The 19,332-nt window shown below is 41.5% G+C and overlaps 1 protein-coding gene across 2 annotated transcripts; it reads right to left on the bottom strand.

Annotated features, from left to right (window-relative positions):
* Positions 1-4,663: 4,663 nt before the first annotated feature.
* LOC118372877 (protein YIPF5-like) lies at positions 4,664-16,308 on the bottom strand. Of its 2 annotated transcripts, none has more exons than XM_035758905.2 (6): positions 16,206-16,308; positions 14,364-14,486; positions 10,491-10,666; positions 7,706-7,851; positions 7,352-7,533; positions 4,664-7,040 (listed from the first exon to the last, which is right to left on the bottom strand). In XM_035758905.2, the coding sequence occupies exons 2-6, from the start codon at positions 14,474-14,476 to the stop codon at positions 6,878-6,880; spliced, it is 780 nt and encodes a 259-aa protein (XP_035614798.1). In that variant the 5' UTR covers positions 14,477-14,486; positions 16,206-16,308; the 3' UTR covers positions 4,664-6,877. The 2 variants fall into 2 exon arrangements, with proteins under 2 accessions (XP_035614798.1, XP_035614796.1); XM_035758903.2 differs by lacking the exon at positions 16,206-16,308 and adding an exon at positions 15,013-15,036.
* Positions 16,309-19,332: the final 3,024 nt, after the last annotated feature.

Here is a 19,332-nt window from a genome sequence, read left to right as displayed (position 1 = left end):
TCAGGAGGGGACAAGATAAGAGCCTGAACAACTACTGTTATACACTTGATCTTTGTGTCAAAAACACAGAACCTCTTTTTATAACAGACATACCTCTCCCCATCTTCACGACTTGACCATGATAATTAACCATCCAATGTTACTCCTAGGAGCTTCTTCAACTTGTCACACCCTCTACTCCAGTTGAGGTTTAGGTAAAAAAAAATGCTTTGAACCAAAACCAATGTGTTTGGCTTTAAGAGGTATTTAAGACCAGTTTATTGTTAATTATCCAGTTTGACACTGACTGTAACTCCTTGCTAAGAGTTTCACTGGCTGTAGGTGCTGATGTGTTGAGTTTGCAATTATCAGCATACATAGATAGTTTAGCTTCTTGTAAGACAAGTGGGAAATCATTTGTAAAAAAAAAAGAGTAGTGGCCCAAGGGAACGGCCCTGTTAATTTCTGATGTTAGAGAAGGTTCAATTGAAACATACTCTCTTTCTATTGGATAAGTAGCTCTCCAACCATGTGATGGCAGGTGATAGCAAGTTAGTTTTTTAAATGACAAATTATGATCAATAACATCAAAGGCTGCACTAAAATCTAACGACACAGCTCCAACTATCATCTTAGTTGGGCAGGTAGCCTAGCGTTGGACTTGTAACCGAAAGGTTGCCAGATCAAATCCCCGAGCTTGGTAAAAATCTGTCCTTCTGCCCCTGAACAAGGCAGTTAACCCACTGTTCCTAGGCTATCATTGTAAATAAGAATTTGTTCTTAACTGACTTGCCTAGTTAAATAAAGATACAATTATCCATTTCTTTCAGCCAATGATCAGTTATCTGAGTCAGTGCAGTACAGGTTGAGTGCCCTTCCTCATATGCATGAGAGTATGAATAGCATTGTATCTGTTCAAACACACCTAGACAGTCATGAAGAGAGCACAACAAAGCCTATTCCCCCTCAGGAAACTAAAAAGATTTGGCATGGGTCCTGAGATCCTCAAAAGGTTCTACAGCTGCAACATCGAGAGCATCCTGACCGGTTGCATCACTGCCTGGTACTGCAATTGCTCAGCCTCCGACCGCAAGGCACTTCAGAGGGTAGTGCGTACGGCTCAGTACATCACTGGGGCAAAGCTGCCTGCCATCCAGGACCTCTACACCAGGCGGTGTCAGAGGAAAGCCCTAAAATTTGTCAAAGACCCCAGCCACCCCAGTCATAGACTGTTCTCTCTACTACTGCATGGCAAGCAGTACCGGAGTGCCAAGTCTAGGACAAAAAGGCTTCTCAACAGTTTTTACACCCAAGCCATAAGACTCCTGAACAGGTAACCAAATGGTTACCCGGACTATTTGCATTGTGTGCCTCCCCCCTGCCCCAACCCCTCTTTTACGCTGCTGCTACTCTCTGTTTATCATATATGCAGCCACTTTAACTATACATTCATGTACATACTACCTCAATTGGCACGACCAACCAGTGCTCCAGCACATTGGCTAACCAGGCTATCTGCATTGTGTCCCACCACCCGCCAACCCCTCTTTTTACACTACTGCTACTCTCTGTTCATCATATATGCATCACTTTAACCATACCCACATGTACATACTACCTCAATAAGCCTGACTAACCGGTGTCTGTATATAGCCTTGTTATTTTCAAATGTATTTTTACAGTTTTATTTCTTTACTTACCTACACATAAACACGCACTTTTTGCACACTATTGGTTAGAGCCTGTAAGTAAGCATTTCACTGTAAGGTTGTATTTCGTGACAAATAAACGTTGATTTGATTTAGATTTGAACTCCATTTTCTCCATGCGCTTAGTAAGAACAATCAAACTGATTGGGTGGCTGTTAGAGCCAGCAAAGGGTGCTCTACTATTTTTAGGTAGTGGAATTACTTTAGCTTCCTTCCACACCTGTGGGCACACACTCCTTTAGGCTTTTAGTTAAAGACATGGCAAATATGGGTGGCAATACAGTCTGCTAACATTCTTAATAGTTTTCCATCTAGCCCAAACTTCGAGTGATGTATCAAATGTTTACTCAGCTTAGATATACCAGCTGAATACATACAGTTGAAGTCGGAAGTTCACATACACCATAGCCAAATACATTTAAACTCAGTTTTTCACAACTGCTGACATTTAGTCCTAGTAAAAATGCCCTGTTTTAGGTCAGTTAGGATCACCACTTTATTTTGAGAATGTGAAATGTCAGAATAATAGTAGAGAGAATTTTTTATTTCAGCTTTTATTTCTTTCATCACATTCCCAGCGGGTCAGAAGTTTACATACACTACATTAGTATTTGGTAGCATTGCCTTTAAATTGTTTAACTTGGGTCAAACTTTTAGGGTAGCCTTCCACAATAAGTTGGGTGAATTTTGGCCCATTCCTCCTGACAGAGCTGGTGTAACTGAGTCAGGTTTGTAGGCCTCCTTGCCGGCACACGCTTTTTCAGTTCTGCCTAAAAATGTTCAATGGGATTGAGGTCAGGGCTTTGTGATGGCCACTCCAATACCTTGACTTTGTCGTCCTTAAGCCATAACTTTGGAAGTATGCCTGGGGTCATTGTCCATTTGGAAGACCCATTTGCGACCAAGCTTTAACTTCCTGACTGATGTCTTGAGATGTTGCTTCAATATATCCACATAATTTTCCTGCCTCATGATGCCATCTATTTTGTGAAGTGCACCAGTCCCTCCTGCAGCAAAGCACCCCCACAACATGATGCTGCCACCCCTGTGCTTCACGGTTGGGATGGTGTTCTTCGGCTTGCAAGCCTCCCCCGTTTTCCTCCAAACATAATGATGGTCATTATGGCCAAACAGTTCTATTTTTGTTTCATCAGACCAGAGGACATTTCTCCAAAAAGCATGATCTTTGTCCACATGTGCAGTTGCAAACCGTAGTCTGGCTTTTTTATGGCAGTTTTGGAGCAGTGGCTTCTTCCTTGCTGAGCAGCCTTTTAGGTTATGTTGATATAGGACTCTTTTACCGTGGATATAGATACTTTTGTACCACTTTCCTCCAAAATCTTCACAAGGTCCTTTGCTGATGTACTGGGATTGATTTGCACTTTTCGCACCAAAGTACGTTCATCTCTAGGAGACAGAACGCGTCCCCTTCCTGAGCAGTATGACGGCTGCGTGGCCCCATGGTGTTTATACTTGCTACCTATTGTTTGTACAGATGAACGTTGTACCTTCAGGCATTTGGAAACTGCTCCCAAGGCTGAATCAGACTTGTGGAGGTCTACAATTTTTTTTCTGAGGTCTTGGCTGATTTCCCAAGCAAAGAGGCACTGAGTTTGAAGGTAGGCCTTGAAATACATCCACAGGTACACCTCCAATTGACTTAAATTATGTCAATTAGCCTATCAGAAGCTTCTAAAGCCATGACATAATTTTCTGGAATATTCCAAGCTGTTTAAAGGCAGTCAACTTAGTTTATGTAAACTTCTGACACACTGGAATATTGATAGTGAATTAATTTGTCTGTAAACAATTGTTGAAACAACTACTTTGTACATGACACAAATGTCCTAACCGACTTGCCAAACCTTTAGTTTAACAAGAAATCTGTGGAGTGGTTGAAAAACAAGTTTTAATAACTCCAACTGTACATTCAATGAAGTGGTGTCCATTTATACTCTTAGCTCTCACCCCCTCCTTTCCTCAAAGATGTACTTCAATACATTTCCATCAGTCAGGACTTCTTATCAGTCAGGAGAGGCCTGGGGTTACTAAATCCTGACTTCTCATACACAAAGAGCTTGAACCGAACACTACTTTCAATCTCTAAGGATATATAAAAACAATCTATTCATACTGAAAGGATAAAATTATATAAAACAGTAATATACAATGTATTACGACAATATTATGGTCACTACAGCCAATGCGAACTGATATTTATTTGGAGTAAACCTGTCACAAACACCATCAGTATACACTTGGTTTGGTTGAGTGATAACCTGGGTCATGTTACAGGCCTTAGTCACAGTAAGAAGCTTACTCTTTAAAGGACATCTAGATAACCAGTCAATGTTCTGGTCACCAACATTCTCCCGATACTGACAGTTAGCACTTGGTGGCCTATAGCAGCACCCTAAAAGAAGAGGCTTCAGATGAGGCAGGTGAACCGGCAACCACAGCACTTCTACGTAATTGTCATGAAAACCTCTGAGCTTTACAGGAATATGGCTCTGAACATATACCACAACACCTCCCCAATAGACATTCCTGTCTTTTCTGTAGATGTTATATCCTTATTTTCCTACTGCTGTATGATCGAAGGTGCTGTCTTTAAGTGAGTCTCAGTAATGGCTAATATATTAATATTACCTAAGATTAGCAAATACTAATCTCATGAACTTTGTTTCTGTGGCTACGTATTTATATCACCTTACTTTAAACTTTAGCTTATGTAAAACTGAATTCATTGATAATAGTTGTATTTCTAATATTTTTTTTTCTGATAACAAAGACAACGTTATACAGTAGACTCAGAGTGAGTGTGGTTTTGGTTCCAACACCCAGTCATTACAGGATGAATTCCAGAAATACCAAACCTTAAAATGTTTTAGGCTGAAAGCATGAGAAATACTAAAATGGACTCCGGGCAGGACGCCACATCACGTGCATGTAAAAACTATGCAACGGACCATAGATGACATTAAATATTTTATTTAGATTGTGGCAGATAAAACCACACAAGCACGACGCCCATCTATCAAGAATTTCCACATGACAAAAGCACAACATCGACTTTGATGTACAAAACAAATGATACAGTATATAAATACTTGGCCATATAAGAGCAGCACTGTAATTGCTCAGTGGCCTTGTGTCCCGCCCTGAGATTGAAAGGTTGGGAGTTTGATCCCTGGCCGCATCATACAAAGAGACTAAGAATGGGACACGATGCGTCGCTGCCTGGCACTCAGCATTAAGGAGATAGATTTTGGGGTAAGGCCCTACGATAGACTAGCATCCTGTCCAGGGGGTATACTTGTACGTCAAGCTACCTCAGGAGATCTGCTCCTTTGAGCCGTTCCAGCTAGCTCGTGAAAGGCTACTTACTGTATTTACTCTGGGTTTTTTGAAATACAGTATCCCCCTTAACATTTGTTGAAATTGAAAAGCACTCCATTTTCATTGCCGCATTTTGCTTAAGAGGGCAAAAATATAAAAACGCATCCATTTGAGGAGCTCAGGTTTAGCACAGAAACAAATCTATAGGAAAAAAAACAAAAAAAACACCCAATGACCTTAAAACCCGGTGCTCATTAACAGCCTCTCAGATGACACCTGTGTGTGAAACCAAAATTCCAAAGCCACATTTTAATATCAGTCCAAAGTGAATGGCAAAAGTCCGAAACTTTCAACCTGAAGCCAAAAAAAAACCTCAACGCATAGCCTACATCAGGGGGGTCTCCAACCTTGTTCCGGGAGAACTTCCCTCCTGTAGATTGTCACTCCAACTCCAGTTGTAACTAACCTGGTTCAGTTTATCAACCAGCTAACTATTAGAAGGTGCGCTAGATTAAGGTTGGAGTGAAAACCTACAGGATGGTAGCTCTCCAGGTAGAGTTGAAAACAATAGAAAACTGATCAAATGCAAACTGCATGAAAAGGAGGATTTAAGTTAAGGTGTAGGAGACAAAACTCAGGATCTGTGAGCTCCTTCGTGTGTGGTTTAACAACCCGTAGTACAATACCATTACACAGTGAAACTTAACTTAATTAAGGAAAAACTAGGTCATGAGGCACACATTAGCTGGTTCCCACTGGTCAATAGAGAAAATGAAAAAACAACATTCTTATTTTTTTGGGACATAAATTCTTTGAGTCTGCATGTGTGCAGCTGTCATTACGCAGGCACTGACTGACCAAAGCTTACAATCACACAAGCTGCATAACTAACACACCCTTGACCACATGTAGTTAGCTAAGGAGGCTCACTGTTAGGCCATGCGCCTAGGGCTGGGAAATATAGTGGGGAAGGGCACAGAGCTTTGGTGTTTCAGCAATTTAAAACCATTTCAGCTTTGTAAGACATGTCTCTTCCGAGTTGCAAGTTGACCTCAGAGTACCCAGATGTGCATGTATGCATGAGAGGGCCGACAGAATTAACTAACTGCTCCATTTCAAATCTCCTGCTTCAGTTGAATGAAATTGAAAATACTTGTGCAAACCATTTTCTGAAGGCCTCAAGGCTCAAATAAATCTAAGAAACAAACATACAGAATAAAGAAGCTTTACATGGAATAGAAGATTCTGTGGTGGTCGGTGGATGGGTCCTTAGTCCTGAATAGAAGGGGTTTGGAATTGATACTTTTGCGCGGACCCGTGTAAGCAGGTGTAAAAATGGAATGCAACAGACAGGGTAACTGGCCATACCACTGTGATGGGGGTGCAGCACAGAAGGGCTTCTGACAGGCCCTAAAGTTAGTTGCGTTTGTTGGTCCGTTTGCAGGGTGTAGACCAGTGTTTCCCAATGCCAGTTCTCCAGTACCTCCAATAGCATACACTTTTTTGTTGTAGCCGCAGACAAACTGACCTGATTCAACTCAATGAGGGCTTGATTAGTTGACAAGTTGAATCAGGGGTGCATGTCCAGGGCTACAGGAAGAATGTGTTCTGTTAGAGGTACAGGACGATAGGAGTTGGAAAACACTGTTCTAGACCAGGGTTTCCCCAACTCTGTCCTGGTCCCACCACCTGGGTGCACATTTTGGTTTTGGATTTCTACACAACTGACTCAAATAATCAAAGCTTGAAGAGTTGGTTATTCAAAACGTGTAGTACTAGGGCAAAAAAAGGAAATGTGCACCAGAGCCCCAGGGCCGAGTTAGGGGAACCCTGGTGTAGACCGACAACATTTAGAAGACAGAGATAAGGGCGAAGACCCCGTAGAGGAGGGCACAGGGGTACGCCACCAGAAGCTGCTGTCCGTCCATGGCCAGGGCCGAGATGAAGATCTTGGAAGCAGAGAAACTGCACCAGCCAATTATCGTGGCTGCGATGATTATTCCAAACATGCCTCTGAAAAAGGTAAATAAAGTTAGATCAGTTAGTAAAATGTCGGCATGCACCCGGACCACCAAACCCACTACCATTGCAGAGAAAAAATATCATAGGGAAAACACTGGTGTGGTAATAATAGATATATTATTAATAGATAATTGCACTGTAATACTACATAAACAAACAAATAGGGCATCAAAAGTCAAAGGCTGATTATAAAATTGTTGTGCACCACCCGACACTTACAATAAACAGATACGATCTATTGTAGTGATACAAGACCTTACCATATCGAACTAACCTCTTCTCAAGCCCATGTTTGTACTTACTGTAAAGACAAGATGACTCCGAAGCTGGCAAGGAGGATCATGGGTAGCAAGCAGTAGCCCAGTACGCTGGCGACACAGCCAAACGACACGCCGGTCATGCTCATTAAGTTGAGGAGGCAGTACATCCCCAGGCAGCCGATGGCACTGATGCCGTACACATAGCCAAACTGGATCTTTCCTGTCTGCAGCAGTTAGACAGGAACATATAGACAACACATCAGCCATCCCCTTTTACATAGTCATCTCTTCCCAGAACAAACAATGTTATATTAAAGCACAAGGTAAAATTTCAAATACATATTGATACCATGTAAGTGTTCTAGTGATGTACTGCATCAATGGAATAGTTCTTACTAGAAGTAAGGTGGCTCCGAAGGCCAGACAGAACACCATGGGTCCAGCCAGGTCAGTCTCATTCATAATGTTACCGTCTGCTGCCTTCATGGGGTGGAGCACTGTCAGGGTCTTCTGCCAGATGTGGTCAAAGTTTATGCCTAATTCTATGAGGCATACCCATGAAAAGATATTAAAACAATGTCAGATATAAGACAAAGGGTTGGGTGAGAGGGACAACTCATTCATACAATAGTCTGAACAAAATCTATATACCCCCTAGAATGAAATACACTTTACATTTAAGGGAAATTACAAGCCAAGAAATAAGTATTTATGACGAGAACGCATGTCTCCCTATGACAACACTGTATCAGATGAATGGAGTGGAAGATGTATGCCTAGCTCCAAAATAAGATCCTCCCGAGCAGGATGGCCCTGGTGGCTCCTCCCGAGCAGGATGGCCCTAGACTGCAGACCAATTTAGTGCACACAGCTGGATAACTGGGCAACTCTGACTACACGGATACAGAACAGATCTCAAAAAAGAATCTAAAAGAAAGATCTAAAAGTTATACATCTGCACCATTGAGATCATCTTGACTGGCTGCATCACCGCCTGGTATGGGAACAGCTTGGCATACGACTGCAAGACACTACGTCCCAGTACATCACTGGGGCCGAGCTCCAGAGGAAAGCCCTAAAAATGTTCCAAGACTCCTGCCACCCAAGGCATGTACCGTTCTCTCTGCTACTGCACAGCAAGCAGTATCGATGCGCCAAGTCTGGAACCAACATGACCCTGAACAGCTTCTATCCTAAGCCATGAGACGGCTAAATAGTTAACCAAATAGCTACCCAGACTACCTGCATAGAACCTTTTTGCACACACTCATCACATATGCTGCTGCTACTGTTCATTTTCTATCCTGTTGCCTAGTCAACTTATCCCTAACTATATGTACCATCTACCTCAATTACCTCATACCCTTCCACTTCGACTCGGTACCCGTGTATAATGCCAGGTTATCATTACTGTGTATTTATTCCTACTTATTTGTATATTTTTCTCTGCATTGTTAAGGGCCAGTAAGTAAGCATTTCACTGTTAGTGACCGGGTGTTTACGAAGCATGCGACATAACATTTGAAGACATCTGAAACCCATCATAGCGCTCTCCTGACTAGAGGTCGACCGATTAAATCGGCATGGACACCAATTACATTGCAATCCGAGGAAACTGCGTGGCAGGCTGACCACCTGTTAAGCGAGTGCAGCGTCTAAAGGACCTTGGCTCCTTGCATCCACAAGGTAAGTTGTTTGCTAGCATTGAACTTAAGATTGTTAACTTATTTTTAAAAAAATCACTAGTTAACTACACCTGGTTGATGATATTACTAGTTTAACTAGCTTGTCCTGCGTTGCATAAAATCAATGCGGTGCCTGTTAATTTATCATCGAATCACAGCCTTCTTCAACTTCACCAAACGGGTGATTTAACAAAAGCGCATTGCCGAAAAAAGCAATCTTTGCACAAATGTACCTAACCATAAAGATCAATGTCTTGTTTAAAATCAATACACAGACGTATATATTTTTTAAACCTGCATGTTTAATTAAAAATTCATGTTAGCAGTCAATATTAACTAGGGAAAAGTGTCACTTCTCTTGCGTTCAGTGCAAGCAGAGTCAGGGTATATGCAACAATTTGCTTGGTTCGTTGCGAAATGTTAACTAATTTGCCAGAATTATACATATTTATGACATAACATTGAACGTTGTGCAATGTAACAGAAACATTTGGACCGTATTTCACTGAAAGAATCAACATTTTTTTCAAAATTATAGTTTCCGGATTTGACCATATTAAATGACCAAAGGCTGGTATTTCTGTGTGCCTATTATAATTAAATCATGATTAGACAGAGCAGTCTGACTGAGCTGTGGTAGGCAGCAGGCTCGTAGGCATTCATTCAAACTTTACTGTGTTTGCCAGCAGCTCTTAGCAATGCTTGAAACACAGCGCTGTTTATGACTTCAAGCCTATCAACTCCCGAGATTAGGCTGGCAATACTAAAGTGCCTATAAGAACATCAAAGGTATATGAAATACAAATGGTATAGAGAGAAATAGTCAACACATCATAATTCTTATAATAACTACAACCTAAATCTTCTTAACTGGGAATATTGAACCACCAGCTTTCAGATGTTCTCTTGTTCTGAGCAAGGAACTTAAATGTTTGCTTTTTTTACATGGCACATATGGCACTTACTCTCTTCTCCCAACATTGTTTTTGCATTATTTAAACCAAATTGCACATGTTTCACTATTTATTTATTTATTTTTAGATTTAATTTATTATATTAAGTTAAAATAAGTGTTAATTCAGTATTGTTGCAATTGTCATTATTACAAATATATAAATAAATAAAATATCCAATTAAAATCGATATCTGCTTTTTTAAACTCCAATAATGGGAATTGGCGTTGACAAATCGACGGTCGATCTCGACCCCTGCCCACTCTTTCACCTTGAGGAAATTCCAGTGTCTTTCATTCCCCCAATCAATCCCAAGTATGAAGCCCCCATGCTCTGGCATAGGTCTGAGTATAGGATCCAATCGAAAAGCTCCACCTGGCTTCTGATAGATCACATGGAATTTGTGCCATATTGCTTAAAACTAGCCAATCCTCTCAGATCAACAAAGGTGCCTAGGGAGGTGGATGAAAGGGCTTGATTTGGGATAAAGCATTCTTTACCATCCCTTTCCCCTGTGGAGTCTCACCACCGGGTTATCCTTACCCTCCAGCAGCGGGGGCTCGTCGTCAAAGCTGCTGCCGTACATGGACTGTGTGGGGGAAGGTGTGAAGGCCGGTGTGGGCTGGTAGATCTGGCCGGTGTAGGGCTGCTGAGGTTGCATCATCCCAGGGGCTGCGTATCCCATTGGCTGGGTGTAGTCATACTGACCATATTGACCCCTGGGGTGACACATAGGAACACTTCAGAACCCCTCCATGGCTTTATTAAACACAAACATGTCACGTCTCAAGCTAGTAAGCAACATGGGAACAGAACTAACAAAACTGGCCCTTGCGGGAAATTGGAGACAGGCTTTTCTAAAGTGTAGCTATTCTCAGATCACAGTGAGTTAGAAAAGTGACTGATCAAAATCAACATTTATTGGCTGCATACACAGGTTTGCAGATGTTCTCAGGTGCAGCGATACTCTAGCGTTTTTAGCGCCAACAGTGTAGTAATAATACGCACATAAAGTCAAGTAAATTAAGCCCCTTTGCATCCAGAACAGCCTGATTTATTCGGGGCATGGAAACATTGCTCAATTGGTATCAAGAGACCTAACATGCGCCAGGAAAACATTTCCCTAACCATCACCCCACTGGCCTGTACCGCTGACACCTGGCAGGATGGGGCCATGGACTCATGCCTCTTACGCCAAATCCCGACTGCCATCAGCATGACGGGATTCGTCAAACCAGGCGTGGTTTTTCCACTCAATTGTCCAGTGTGTCCACTGGAGCGGCTTCTTGTTTCTAGCTGATTGGAAAGAAAACCGGTGTGGTGACATGTTATGCGGTCCGAGATGCCGTTCTGCACACCACTGTTGTACTGCGCTGTTATTTGCCCATTTGTGGCCTGCCTGTTAGTTTTCACGATTCTTGCCATTTTCCTTTGACCTCTCATCAATGAGCTATTTTCGCCCAAAGGACTACCGTTTTTTCATCATTTTCAGTAAACCCTAGACACCGTCATACGTGAAAAGCCCAGGAGGCCAGATGTTTGAGATACTGAAACTGGCACACCTGGCACTGACAATCATAGCACACTCAAAGTTGCTTAGGTCATTTGTTTTGCCCATTCTAACATTCAATCAAACAGTAACTGAATGCCTCAATGTCTGCTATCTATATAATCGCCACTGCCACGTGACTCACTGTCTGTAGGAGTGAACCATTTCTTGAACAGGGTGGTGTACCTAATAAAATGGCCACTGTGTGTGTGTGTGTGTGTGTGTGTGTGTGTGTGTGTGTGTGTGTGTGTGTGTGTGTGTGTGTCAGTACCAGTCAAAAGTTTGGTCAACTACTCGTTCAAGGGTTTCTTTATTTATTCTTACTATTTTCTACATTGTAGAATAATAAAGACAAACTATGAAATAACACGTACTGAATCATGTAGTAACCAAAGAAAAGTTCAATCAAAATCTATTTTATATTTGAGATTCCTCAAAGAAGCCACCCTTTGCCTTAATGACAGCTTTGCACACATTGCATTCTCTCAACCAGCTTCAAGTGGAATGCTATTCCAACAGAGTTCCCACATATGCTGAGCACTTGTTGGCTGCTTTTCCTTCACTCTGCGGTCCAACTCATCCCAAACCATCTCAGATGGGTTGAGGTCAGGTGATTGTGAAGGCCAGGTCATCTGCTGTGCAGTCTCCTGTAGTCTACGATTAGCCCCTTTGTTTTGTTGAAGTTGAGGGAGAGGTTATTTTCCTTGTACCACTTCTGTCAGAGTGCTCTCCTCCTCACTGTAAGTTGTCTCATTGTGGTTGGTAATACCTCGTTTCAGGAAGTGATGTCACTGAGTACTGCCCCTAATAAATAAATAAATAAAATATATATATATAAAGAAATAAAGAAATAAATAAAATCAGCAGTGTGCAGCGTTTTCCCTTTCTGTTTTCCATGAGTTTGCCTACAACTCCAGCACCTTGATGTGCGTATGTTCTTCAGCTTTAGTAAACAGGCCTACCACTGTTTGGTCATCGGCAAACTTGATGATTATGTTGAAGACATGCGTGGCCACACACTTATGGGTGAACAGTAGGGGCTGAGCACAAGGGGCTGAGCAAGCACACATGCGGGGGCCCCCCTGTTGAGGATCAGCGTGGCAGATGTGGTGAAGGTAGGCAACAACACTTGAGGTCAGCCCATCAGGACGTCCAGGCCTGCCAACCGTGTCAAACTTTTTAGAGTACCAGAAGCAAGCTGGAAATTGGATATTCATGTGCTTAAACATTATGGATCACACCTGGTTCAGTTCAGTCCATTGAAAAGGTATTTACAAAACAAATAAAATATTCATACCGATAAGTACAGAACATATAAAATATATGTTTTGTGGAATTAGCACAGATTGTATGTTTATACCATTACATGTTCAGTGTAGAATGGAGATAATTATCTAGAATGTTTTTCTAAGCACATGCTCCCAAGTTTAGTCTCTATAGTAGAGGAATGCATGTCACCTCTTAAACAGGGCCAGCTCACAAGTATTGGCTTTTTAGACAGGGTTCCTAAATCAACACTAAAAGCTAAATCATTTTGAAAACATAAAAACAAAAGATTGCATCGACAGACCGCAAACTGGTTACTCAAAGCTTAAGTAGGCTACCGCAAAGGGAATCTGACCGCTGTTCGCTAGAAGAGTCTGCTGTTTCAGCCCATGTAAAGGTGCCTATTAGATTTCTTTGCAGCACATACATCATTTCAGATTTTCAAAATTGATAAAATCTCAAATCTAGTGCAAAGGCATTTTAGAAGCATTACCTCTTTAGCTAATACCTGACACTCAATCATTCTCCATCACGCAGTCTTCTAAACTCCCCACATGTAATGCCAATATATTTATATTTATTTTACTTTTGTTATGCTTTTTGTGACGTGGATCATAATTATTTAGTCTATCAGGATGCGTGATACTCGTAATGTTACTAATGGGACGCAGAATTAAATGTATCAAACTCGCACAAATTCAACCAGTTATTTTTCGTATTTGCATTTCATTTCTTTCACTAGCAAATGCGAGTGGACTGCTGGCACTTTAGAGCCCACTGAACGTCCATCTTATGTTCACTAACGTTAGCTTGAACCAATTAGTGTTAACCTTTCCACAACACACGGAGTCGATAAGGGATTTGTCCATGTGTTTACGTACAGCCGAGTCGGAAAACTCAGCATCACAAAAAACAGGAAGGGCAGACACGGGGGTAGCTACATCCAATAATGATGTATTCATCTCCATGTCCATTGACACAAACTCTGTACATGTCTACATGCTGCAGCTCGAGAATAGGGATGTTAGATTTATTTTTCATTCAAATGTAAATAAATATATATGTATTTATTTAAATAATCCGGCCCTATTCATTTCTGTATACTTTTAACTCGGATCTCGTACCTGCGTACATGAACAGAATTGCATAGTTGGTACGCAAAATGCGGACATGTTGGCAGGTCTGCAAGTTGCACAGGGAGGGGTTCAGACCCAGGGCCCTGAGCTTAGCTTGGAGAGCACTATGGTGTTGAAGGCTGAGCTGAAGTCGAACAGCATTCTTACAAAGGTACTTCTCTTTTGGAGGTAGGATAGGGAAGTGTGCAGCACAATGGTGATTCCTTCATCCGTGGATCTGTTGGGACGGTATGCAAATTGTAGTGGGTCTAGGATGTCGGTTAAATCGTTTGTTCTGCCCCTGAACCGGCAGTTAACCCACTGTTCCCAGGCCGTCATTGAAAATAAGAATTTGTTCTTAACTGACTTGCCTAGTTAAATAAAGGTAAAATTAAAAAAAATAAAAGGTGGAAGTGATACGGTCCTTAACTTGCCTCTCAAAGCACTTCATGATTAATGCACTGCTAACAGGTTGACAAAACTTACTGTTTGTAGGGATCTTCTGTGTTACTGTAGCCATATCCAGCAGTTTGCCCGTGGTCATCTACACTGTAGCTGGACTGGTAGAAATCTGTGTTGAGGTTGTCAAACCCTGACATTTCTGACCGTCTGCAAAAAAACAAATGGTTCATAAAACTAGTAAGGCTAGAGGAGAAAATTGTCAACAGTATTCAATAGATGGCATAGCACAGCTTCTTGACGCATAGGTATCTAAGGAAGTTCTTGTGTGTCTGTTATTCCTGCCCTTCATCCTTTCAAGTAACTAGCTAAACCAGATTAGCCTAGTGAGATGGCAAACGTTAGCTAGAAAAACGCAGCCTCATGGGGAACGCCATTCGCCAACTTTCAAGACGTGAATCCATCTGAACAGTGACATTGATGTTGTGCAATCATACCGAACTCTGTAAGCATTCAGTTTTCATTTGGGATCATAGCTAGCTGCTACATCGCAATCTGGCTGGATAGCTAACAGCTAATAATGTCGGTGCAGCGAAGATACTGATCACCAACACCTTCGCCTGGAAACCCAACATTGAATTCTACGTCGGGCAGAAATTAATGTTGGAATCAGGAATGTTCTCTCTCACTTCCTCTACAATTCACAATGTTGAATAAAAATATATTTTAACTTTACCAGTTGTCCGTGCGGTTGGTCCATTTGGGGGTAGGCATGTGAGACAATGTTCACTGGAAAGTGTAATTAAATGAACGTTTTAAAGCGCTGGTAGTGCGTTTACATTTCCATCACCTGAAGCGTGGCACAATATTAAAATATAGCTGGTGCACGAGTTTACTTTGTTCTGTCCGCATGTTTCAGGTGTAGAAATCTGAACACACGACCAGGCTTTGAAAAGTTTAATGTAATTATACTTTCCTGTGGATATATTGTTTCACATTCCTACGGACAAAAAGGGCCATCCGCACGGACAACCAGTAAAATACGTGAAAATAATTAAGATATAATTGCATTCAACAATTCTGACTTGTAGACATGAGAGGTAGCTTTCTTGATTCAAACGATAATTTCTATAGAAATCAACGTAATTCAATGTCTGGTTTCCAGGACACTAACGTTTTAGTTTGTGGTTGACCTCTTTACTTTACTGCTAGATTAGCAAATACTGTATTTACGTTTCTTACCAATTTTAGGCTGCATTTACAGGCAGCCCATAATTGTTTTTTATTACACCAATAGGTCTTTTGACAAATCACATCAGATATTTTTCAGAGCTGAACTGATTGAGAAAAACGCCAAATTAGTGAAAACAAGATCAGAATTGTGCTTCCTGTGTAAAAGTACCCAGGCAGATTTAGCTTTAATCAGGAGTTCAATGAAATTATAGTTAACTAGCTAACGTTCGTTTTTTTAAACTACGCAATTCGGCACCGGGCTCGTTACCTAACGGTAAAGTTATTGTTGGGTAACATTAGTTAGTTAACTAATTTTGTTAGCCAAAGTAGTGACCAGCTAGCCAACCAACAGAAAAAGGTGCTAGGTAGTTTGCTAACGAGGTCAGCTAGCTAGGGCACAGTTAACGTTAGCCAATAATAATTTAGCGAAATGTTAGCTGAATTAAAACGACATCTAGCTAACTCGTTAATTCACTAAACACGGTGGTAGCTACATAATTATCAGCTAACTATGCAAATGTTAACTGGCTGCTGCCTAGCTTAGATTTAGAGCAGAATGTCAGAGTGGCTGGTACGTTAGCTCGTTTATAGCACAACTGAAAACATACAAAATTAATGTGGGCCTCAATAAAATAATTAATCAAGCTATATATATTTATGTACTATGGCCTTCACAAAGCAATACTAACTGTTTACCTGCAACGTAGAACAATTCTACTCTGGACTCCGCCAATTTAGCTACGTGTCAAGAGAATAATATCAGCAACACTAAAACAGCACTTCCGGGTCCCAAATTCCGAACATTTAAAAAATAAAAGTCCTCACATAATAGTAGAAAAGTGTCAATAACCTGTATTTCTTCATGTCATATAAAAATATGAATCCCATATTTGAGTGACACACGCATTACGACACACACATAGACTGTAAAGTCCATGCAGAATAAGAGCACCTCCTCCCAGCTGCCCACTGCACTGAGGCTAGGAAACAATGTCACCACCGATAAATCCACTATAATTGAGAATTTCAATAAGCATTTTTCTACCTGGCTACCCCTACCCCGGTCATCAGCCCTGCACTCCCCACAGCAACTCGCCCAAGCCTCCCCATTTCTCCTTCACCCAAATCCAGATAACTGATGTTCTGAAAGAGCTGCAAAATCTGGACCCCTACAAATCAGCCGGGCTAGACAATCTGGACCACCTCTTTCTAAAATTATCTGCCAAAATTGTTGCAACCCCTATTACTAGCCTGTTCAACCTCTCTTTCGTTATCGTCTGAGATTCCCAAAGATTGTAAAGCTGCCGCGGTCATCCCCCTCTTGAAAGGGGGAGACACTGTATTCCCAAACTGCTACAGACCTATATCTATCCTACCCTGCCTATCAAAGGTCTTCGAAAGCCAGGTTAACAAAGAGATTACCGACCATCTCGAATCCCACCGTACCTTCTCCGCTATGCAATCTGGTATCAGAGCTAGTCATGGGTGCACCTAAACGATATCATAACCACCATCGATAAAAGACAATTCTGTGCAGCTGTATTCATCGACCTGGCCAAGGCTTTCAACTCTGTCAATCACCACATTCTTATCGGCAGAGTCAACAGCCTTGGTTTCTTAAATAACCGCCTCGCCTGTTTCACCAACTACTTCTCTGATAGAGTTCAGTGTGTCAAATCGGAGGGCCTGTTGTCCAGACCTCTGGCAGCCTCTATGGGAGTGCCACAGGGTTCAATTCTCGGGCCGACTCTCTTCTCTGTATACATCAATGATGTCGCTCTTCCTGCTGGTGATTCTCTGATCCACCTCTACGCAGACGACACCATTCTGTATACTTCTGGCCCTTCTTTGGATACGGTTAACAACCCTCCAGACGAGTTTCAATGCCATACAACTCTCCTTCTGTGGACTCCAACTGCTCTTAAATGCAAGTTAAACTAAATGCATGCTCTTCAACCAATCGCTGCCCGCACCTGCCCGACCGTCCAGCATCACTACTCTGGACGGTTCTGACTTAGAATATGTGGACAACTACAAGTGCCTATGTGTCTGGTTAGACTGTAAACTCTCCTTCCAGACTCAGATTAAGCATCTCCAATCCAAAATTAAATCTAAAATCGGGTTCCTATTTCGCAACAAAGCATCCTTTACTCATGCTGCCAAACATACCCTCGGAAAACTGACCATCCTACCGATCCTCGATTTCGGCGATGTCATTTACAAAATAGCCTCCAATACCCTACTCAACAAATTGGATGCAGTCTATCACAGTGCAATCCGTTTTGTCACCAAAGCCCCATATACTACCCAACATTGCGACCTGTACCCTCTCGTTGGCTGGCCCTCGCTTCATACTCGCTTCATACCCTCCAAACCCACTGGCTCCAGGTCATCTACAAGTCTTTGCTAGGTAAAGCCCCGCCTTATCTCAGCTCACTGGTCACCATAGCAGCACCCACCCGTAGCACGCGCTCCAGCAGGTATATTTCACTGGTCACCCCAAAGCCAATTCCAACTTTGGCCGCCTTTCCTTCCAGTTCTCTGCTGCCAATGACTGGAACGAATTGCAAAAATCACTGAAGCTGGAGACTCATATCTCCCTCACTAACTTTAAGCACCAGCTGTCAGAGCAGATCACTGCACCTGTAGATAGCCCATCTGTAAATAGCCCATCCAACTACCTCATCCCCATACTGTATTTATTTATTAATCTTTCTCGTTTGCACCCAAGTATCTCTACTTCCATATTCATCTTCTGCACATCTATCACTCCAGTGTTTAATTGCTATATTGTAATTACTTCGCCACCATGGCCTATTTATTGCCTTGCCTCCCTTATCTTACCTCATTTGCACACACTGTATATATACTTTTGCTTTTGTATTATCGACTATATGTTTGTTTATTCCATGTGTAACTCGGTGTTGTTGTATGTGTCGAACTGCTTTGCCAGGTTGCAGATGTAAATGAGAACTTGTTCTCAACTAGCCTACTAGGTTAAATAAAGGTGAAATAACATAAAATAAAAATATATATTTGGGTTTTAAAACATGTTCTAAGGTCAAATAAATGTCCCCAATGCAAATCAATGTATCTGAAATACATATTAGCTTATAGAGCATAAACTATTCTAGGTGCTGCAGTAAAAGTATTATGGGGAGTACTCAGTAGGGTATGTAAAATATATATTTGGTGTCATTTCACGGGGCTCTGAATAAAATGGAGTGCTGCTGGACTTTTTCTGTGGTCAAAATGCTTAAAATGAGGTGTCTGGACACCAGAGTATGTGAGAGGAGTTGAACGGTCGATAATCCCGCACATCACTCATGGTGCTCCACATCCAATGCTAAAAACCGTTCTGCACTCACAGGAAAAAAACTGCAGCTCCGAATTCACTCCATTCATTAAAATCACAATTTAACCAACACCCATCAATTTTTGTGAATACCTGGAGCTACCATATGATTTGAATAAAAAGTATTTTAATAAACATGAAAAGGTGAATGTAAGAAGCGCTCATCATTTCAAATAGGCTACATGTCATATTAAACAGCATATAAACACTAAATAGTCAGGAGTCAGACAGGGAGCCTAAGAAGGAAGGAAAAAGTATTATTTAGGCTATATTATTTAAATTATTTCAAGGCTATAACCTACAAAGAAATGCATTGTGAAGTATTTGGGAGTGCGACAACAGGCTGGTAGGGACATAAAGCACTCACCATTTAAACAACATTTCTTTGTATTAAAACATTATGGATTATAAATTGCCCATACAGGCTGTGACTTAGAATTAAATACAAAGTAAACAAAACATGCCTTA

The sequence above is a fragment of the Oncorhynchus keta genome, chromosome 11 (genome assembly GCF_023373465.1).
Source record: "Oncorhynchus keta strain PuntledgeMale-10-30-2019 chromosome 11, Oket_V2, whole genome shotgun sequence".
NCBI classification, from domain to species: domain Eukaryota; kingdom Metazoa; phylum Chordata; class Actinopteri; order Salmoniformes; family Salmonidae; genus Oncorhynchus; species Oncorhynchus keta.
Note: the sequence above shows the minus strand (reverse complement) of the source record. Positions and strands in the feature narration are given on the sequence as shown.

What these genes read in the sequence shown, in the direction of transcription:
- LOC118372877 (XM_035758905.2), bottom strand. Translation starts at nt 14,476, where the DNA reads ATGTCAGGGTTTGACAACCTCAACACAGATTTCTACCAGTCCAGCTAC. An exon ending in CGAGCCCCCGCTGCTGGAGG is followed by an intron (nt 7,852 to 10,490) that starts GTAAGGATAACC and finishes TATGCCTCATAG; the next exon opens with AATTAGGCATAAACTTTGAC. An exon ending in GGAGTCATCTTGTCTTTACA is followed by an intron (nt 7,041 to 7,351) that starts GTAAGTACAAAC and finishes TACCTTTTTCAG; the next exon opens with AGGCATGTTTGGAATAATCA.